At 45.5% G+C, this 6,772-nt stretch overlaps 1 protein-coding gene across 1 annotated transcript in view; it reads right to left on the bottom strand.

The window, feature by feature from the left end:
• LOC306932896 (histone deacetylase 6-like) overlaps window positions 1-6,453 on the bottom strand; it is a gene marked incomplete at both ends in the record, with an annotated part of 15,489 nt that extends 9,036 nt beyond the window's left edge. Inside the window, 4 exons of the mRNA XM_079514872.1 lie at window positions 140-221; window positions 438-517; window positions 5,835-5,894; window positions 6,424-6,453. Coding sequence (XP_079370998.1) covers window positions 140-221; window positions 438-517; window positions 5,835-5,894; window positions 6,424-6,453 — 252 coding nt within the window. The remainder of the gene's footprint in view (window positions 1-139; window positions 222-437; window positions 518-5,834; window positions 5,895-6,423) is intronic.
• Between the last annotated feature and the right edge of the window lie 319 nt (window positions 6,454-6,772).

The following is a 6,772-nucleotide window of genomic DNA, read 5'->3' as shown; positions in this document are numbered from 1 at the left end:
AGTCAGACCCCTAGGATGACTAGCTGGTGCCACAGTGGGGACCCTTTTAAATAATTAAATCAACCCATCATGAACCAATCAGTCAATCATGATCCAATCAAACAAGCATGACCTAGTCATGTATTGATGAATATCAGACCTCCAGAGAGACACAGCGAGACCACAGTCCTTGTCTCTCCAACTCCTCCATGATGGATGTGACTCTGGCAGTCACTGGGTGACTGGAAACAGACAGAGACAATAATCACGAGACAGACAGAGACAATATTCTAATGAGACAGCAAGAGACAATATTCTATCATCAAGGCTGAACTCGGGTCTAACATCACTAAAATAGATGGTCTGTTTGCATTACTGCTAATCTAAAGGTTGTTAACTACTGACGAGGGCTGCTTCAGTGTCGCCCACCCACACTCAGCCATGCACAAGTTTATTACCTGGGATCCCAGACCCATTTGTGCCCGGTGTCGCCATAGACTAAACCTGTTCCACTGGCAGGCTGTTTGTTGTCTAGACCCTGAAACACACACAAACACATTGGATTAGAATAATGTGATCCCCCACACACTTGTGATCGAAATGTTACCACCACTTTCAAGTAAAGATACAACTGGGAGCAGTAAATTGGTGTGCAGACTTTCAGAAATTGCCTATTTACAAGCTCACAATGTGTCACAGCACCGTGCGTTGTGAGGTGGTAGATCTGCAACACACACACACACACACACACACACACACACACACACACACACACACACACACACACACACACACACACACACACACACACACACACACACACACACACACACACACACACACAGTAGTCCGTAGTCTTACCGCGCAACATGAAAACTCCTATCGGGCAGTTGTTAAAAGTTGATTTCTCCCTCTGTCATTTCCTCATATTTCTAGTTTATTTAAATAATGTCATGCACATTTGCCCAGTGCGTAGCCTACTGCAGGCCTGGTTGACTAGAAGTAGAAGACATTTTGAAGGTTTTGCTTCTGAAATGATCCATTATTTATATGGAGAAATCCCGTCATTTAACATGCATCTCAATGGGTGAGAAGGACAGCTTGACCTGTCTCTTCGCTGCTAACGTGCCTATTGGACAAGGACGGGTTGGGGAGGGACTTAGCGAAGGGCTAATTGTACAGGTCCAGCTCATCAGTCAACAGTGGCTGTGCTAGAAATGCCGTTTAATGACTGGATTAAAAGCTTGACCACATTAGGCATAAACAATAGTAAAACGGGCACCGGTCACGAGGACGTCCCACGCTAACATACGTGGATGTAATCAAGAACGACGCAGGAGCACAATGTACCAACGAACTGGTCAGATGTATGGAGAACCGGGATGACTGGAAACGACGATGGAGGGCTCGTTTGAGGACGACCTAGATGACATCCACTGGTTCTAAAATCCCTGGAGTCTGGATGCAATCTATACATTTATCTGCCACGCAGCAAAGGTCGTCGGGATCGGGAGTAGCAGCCTAGGTGCCCGGACCACTGGGCCGGCCCGGCCACATTACATTTGAGTACAGGTGATGGGTTTTGCATTTAGTGCCTCCGCAGTGTCATGGTAATCAACACGCCACTCACTCTAAATGGAAGCAGTATTTGTATTTATACTGTATACAGTATAAAGCCCTGCTCGCAAAAAGAAAATCCCTTTTTATGGCACCACATTTTTAAATATTATAAACTATGATTCTATAATACCTGAAATTGTGGGGACAAACAATAACGGTGTCCCCCTTATTTCAGTGATCATGACACACACACACACACACACACACACACAGTACACACTTACACCAGAAGACAGTCTTGGGGAGCGTCTCACAGTCTTTGGTACTCCTCCACCTGCCTGAGGTTCTGGTTCTAACCCAGAATCCATCACTGCTGCTGGGTCTACTCCGTTTGACACACACACACACACACAGTGAGAAACAGGAACGAACTGAGGAACATGGGGGTGATGAAGAGTATGTGTGGACTACCGGTATTCTTCTAACATTATGATACAATTCAGTGTTCTTTTAAAAAAAACTATGATCACCCTCTCAGAGTTAAATTAACACTGAGGATTTTAGTATTACTGTGCAAATTTGCAAATGTTTGGTGTCGCTCGCCGATTAAAGGTGTAGTGAAATGAAAAATACGTTTTTCACACTTTTAGACCATATCCGTGGTCATCATATGGGCATACGTAACAATGGATGCCAAAAAAATGGGCAAATTCTCATTTTTGTGTGTTTTATATCAAAAGTCTATATATTTTGTATTACTTCCTGAAAACGAAAACGTGCTGCGTGATGACGTGTCGACGCCCACATCGATAAAAGTCAATAAAAATGAAGCTCACCCGTTTAATTCAAGTAGTAACGGACATTCCCCAGTCTCCGCATCCGTCCAGCACAGCTGCTACTGATTACAGAAATCCTCCGTTTTTATTCCCATTCAAGATAACATCCAGACAGTGTATTACTCGGTTTCAATTTAATCATCACGCTAAAATATGTATCTGAAAACATTATAGGGTAGAAATAAGCCACATAACAGTAAACTGGTACAGCATGGCCGTCTATCTGACTTGTAAACAAACACACACCGACACCATGCGCTGTATGCTAGTTTTTTATTCCTAGGGTGGCTCAGGTTTAGGAGCGCTCGTTTTACCGCTCCGCCACATCTTTTACTACCGCGGATTTTTTAATAGTTTTTGGATTAAGGTTGGTGAGGGGTACGTTAATAGTTTTTGGATTAAGGTTGGTGAGGGATGCGTTGCTCCCCTGCTTGCGGTTATGTTTAGGTTAGAGTTAGAGATAGGGTTAGTACTAGTCATAGAGTACTAGTAGGCATAAACACTTGTGTGCGGTCCAAAACACAGACCCAGCGCTTCCTACTCCACTGACAACCAATCACAGCGCTCCAAATTCCCTCCCATCATAGGAATAAAAAACTCGCTGTATAAGGTTAGAGTACAGAGTTGGGTTAAGGTCAGGGTCAGAGTTATAGAATGGTCAGGGTATGGGTTAGAAAGGGGGTAAGGGTGTTAAGGTTCGTAGAATGTGAAGTAGGGGGTGTCGAGTTGAAAGAAATGAAAGGTAAAATTGAGGGTAATCGTTAAGGGTTAAAGTTTAAAGGATAGAACAGGAAAGCATAAGAATAGTTACGGGAGGTAATAATGAAGGGAAAACTATAAGTGTGATCCCCCGAGAGAGGCTATGAACGTCCAAGAACGCTGCCTAGAGAAACGTTCATCTTCAAGGCATGGTCTGGCTGGGTAGGTTTTATATGGCAGAGCCGTCCCCCGGGAGAACAACCGGTGCGTGGCCGATTACAAGCAATCATACTGAACATGTCCAGTGCAATAATCAGTAGTTCCTTGCAACCTCAGGCCGGAGGAATGTAAGTGCACGCCCATCTTCTCAAGACTACTCGTCAGACTAGGACTTACCCCGTCAATCGATGTCCATCTACACTCCAGGGGAGAAAGAGGGATTTTAAGAGAGCTGGCTTACCCTACGCACCAGGGAGAAAACAGATCAGCGGCCAGTGAGGCCAACCGGCCACCGACCTTAAGGGAAAGGGTGAGAGTTTACCGGGGAAAACAGATCAGCGGCCAGTGAGACCAACCGGCCACCGACCTTAAGGGAAAGGGTGAGAGTTTACCGGGGAAAACAGATCAGCGGCCAGTGAGACCAACCGGCCACCGACCTTAAGGGAAAGGGTGAGAGTTTACCGGGGAAAACAGATCAGCGGCCAGTGAGACCAACCGGCCACCGACCTTAAGGGAAAGGGTGAGAGTTTACCGGGGAAAACAGATCAGCGGCCAGTGAGACCAACCGGCCACCGACCTTAAGGGAAAGGGTGAGAGTTTAACGGGGAAAACAGATCAGCGGCCAGTGAGACCAACCGGCCACCGACCTTAAGGGAAAGGGTGAGAGTTTAAGGGGAAAACAGATCAGCGGCCAGTGAGACCAACCGGCCACCGACCTTAAGGGAAAGGGTGAGAGTTTAACGGGGAAAACAGATCAGCGGCCAGTGAGACCAACCGGCCACCGACCTTAAGGGAAAGGGTGAGAGAAGGGTTAGGGTTAAGGTTAAGGTTAAGGTTAAGGTTAAGGTTAGGGTAAGGGTTAGGGTTAGGTTAAGGTTAGGGTTAGGGTTAGGTTAAGGTTAGGGTTAGGGTTAGGTTAAGGTTAAGGTTAGGGTTAGGTTAAGGTTAAGGTTAAGGTTAAGGTTAGGGTAAGGGTTAGGGTTAGGTTAAGGTTAAGGTTAGGGTTAGGGTTAGGGTTAGGTTAAGGTTAGGGTTAGGGTTAGGTTAAGGTTAGGATTAGGTTAAGGTTAAGGTTAAGGTTAGGGTAAGGGTTAGGTTTAGGGTTAGGGTTAGGGATAGGGTTGAGGTTAAGGTTAGAGTACAGAGTTGGGTTAAGGTCAGGGTCAGAGTTATAGAATGGTCAGGGTATCAGAAGTGGCTGCAAGGGTGGGGGCCTAAGGAGGGGGCGGGGGAAGTCCGCTGCAGTGAGTATTGGCCAGAGAAAACTGAGACAAATGACGGAGGCGCGCCGTGTCTGGTGGCCATGAGCTCCGTGAGGCACCGCCGAGCGAGGCGCTAGCCGAGCGAGTCGCCGTGCCGAGCGGTGCGAAGGCCACCAGACCCGACTCAGCGCCGTCCGAGTTACGACCCGATAGGGACAGAATAGTATATATTAGTAGCCCCAAATGAGCTTTAGGGTTACCTACCCGTGAAATGAAAATGGGGGTAATGGGTAAGTGGGTAATAGGCCACCAGTTGAAACCTAAGTGAACTACAAAAGCCAGAGAGCTGAGTAAAAGGGGAAGATAGCCAGTATGTGGTATGTGGTCCGATGGGATGTAGAGAGAAGAAGAAGAAGAGGTCCTAAGTTAACAGGGAGAATCTATAATGGAAAGCAACCCTAGGTGTTAGGTTCCATTACAGTAGAATCCCATGGTGAGAAATGTTTTTTAGAGAACACAATCATCAGTAGTTACCCATTGGGTCGTCAGGTGTTTCGGCCGTTTGGTAACTAGACACCCTCGCCAAGGGCGGCCCACCGGGGTTGATCAAGACCCCAGTGTGTGTTCCATATGCTCAAACATAGAATTAAGAGGAGTACCTCAGAGGATGGTTTATTAGGGGGGCCAGGGGAGAAGGAGAAGAGGATAGAGAGAGGGGATATGTAAGGAGCCTAGTTGAAGTGTAACGCATATGAGAATTATCCAGGTCCAACTACAAGTGCAAGCCGTACGTGGTGAGTAGAAGGCTAGTGCGGTAAGGTAATAGGGAATGTGAGAATTATCTCTTTAAGGTATAGAATGAATGAACAATCTAAAGTAAGTTAAGGATGGATCAGGAGTTATAGGGGAAGTAGATTAATAGTATAGGGGACAAGGTCTGGTCAAGGGAAGGAGCCCACCCCCGCGTAGGAAGTAAAAGTATGGGTGTCATTAACCTAGGGTCATGACACCCATGACTGAGGTACTTGCCCTGGCTACTTCCACCCAGGGGTGCCGGGCGGGGACTGGGGACCCGACACTCCATAGGTAAGCCAATCGGTAGTTATCTCAGACAAATCAGTGTTCAGTAACCACCCTTAATCCCGCTAAGTGATGATACGTAGTGGTAAAGCCATAGGCCTGGCTTCGCTGAAGTCGCAAAGCCAAAGCCATGACTCCCTGAGAGGTTACCAGTCACTGTACAGCAAAATTCCGGACTCAGAAAACTTGATACAATGGTTAGTAAGCTCACATACCAAAACGGTGTCTATCTAATGCGTCTTACCAGTCTTACACTTACCAGTCGGACAGAAAAGAACTGCACGGCTGCGGGTGGAAATCCCTGGTTTGACAGGTACGACTGGTGGCCGGAACAGGAGGAGATGGTAAGGAGTAAACAGGCGAAAAAAGTAAGCGGCTAGCTACTACCGAACTCAAGTTACAAGTGATTGAATCATATTATCCCTCTCAACCTGTGGTGTTATGAGTTAAACCGCTTAGAGCCAGTTAGCTGTAATGTAGCATCATAAACTCGACGATAAGGATAAAAAATTGTAACGAAAAGTAATATAATACCATATGGGAACGTGGCCAAAATAGTAAGACTAAGGTTTAAAAAAGAAAAAACGTAAAAAAGTCCTATAAAAAACGAATGAGGAGTAAGAGTAACATGCTAACGTATGGTATGAAATGCAACCTGAGTCAGTTACCCCCACTTAGCTATAAGTTAGCATTCTTCACTCGACGGTTAAGGCGGGAAAGTGTGCATGACAAAAATGAAAAACATACTGGATAGGTGGCCAAGGTGGTAAGGTACATGTTAGTGAAAGAATTATGTGTGTATCTTCAATGAAAAAATTTTTTATAATGAAAGATGTGTAGACATGTACCCAGCCGCGGTTGAATGTCTTAGATCCCATGTTAACTTACATGAAAAGGTCCGAATTAGCAATAAATTAGCATCTTTCATTCGACGATAAAAATAGGAACATGTACATTAAAGTAGTAAAATGTATAATCGAAAGGTAGCTAAGGAAGTAAGCCTTAGAATGTTGAAGGAATAAAGTGTATAACTATTTTACAAGTATTTATGGAATTAAAAGTGTGGGACCCCGAAATCCCCTCCTACCTGGGGATGAGTCATCAATATCCTCACCCCATGTTAACTTACCTGAGTTAGCCAAAATTAGCAAGAAATTAGCATCTTTCATTCGACGATAAAAGTAGGAATATGTACGT

Source organism: Electrona antarctica (assembly GCF_951216825.1).
Source record: "Electrona antarctica genome assembly, chromosome: 2".
Lineage (NCBI taxonomy): Eukaryota > Metazoa > Chordata > Actinopteri > Myctophiformes > Myctophidae > Electrona > Electrona antarctica.
Note: the sequence above shows the minus strand (reverse complement) of the source record. Positions and strands in the feature narration are given on the sequence as shown.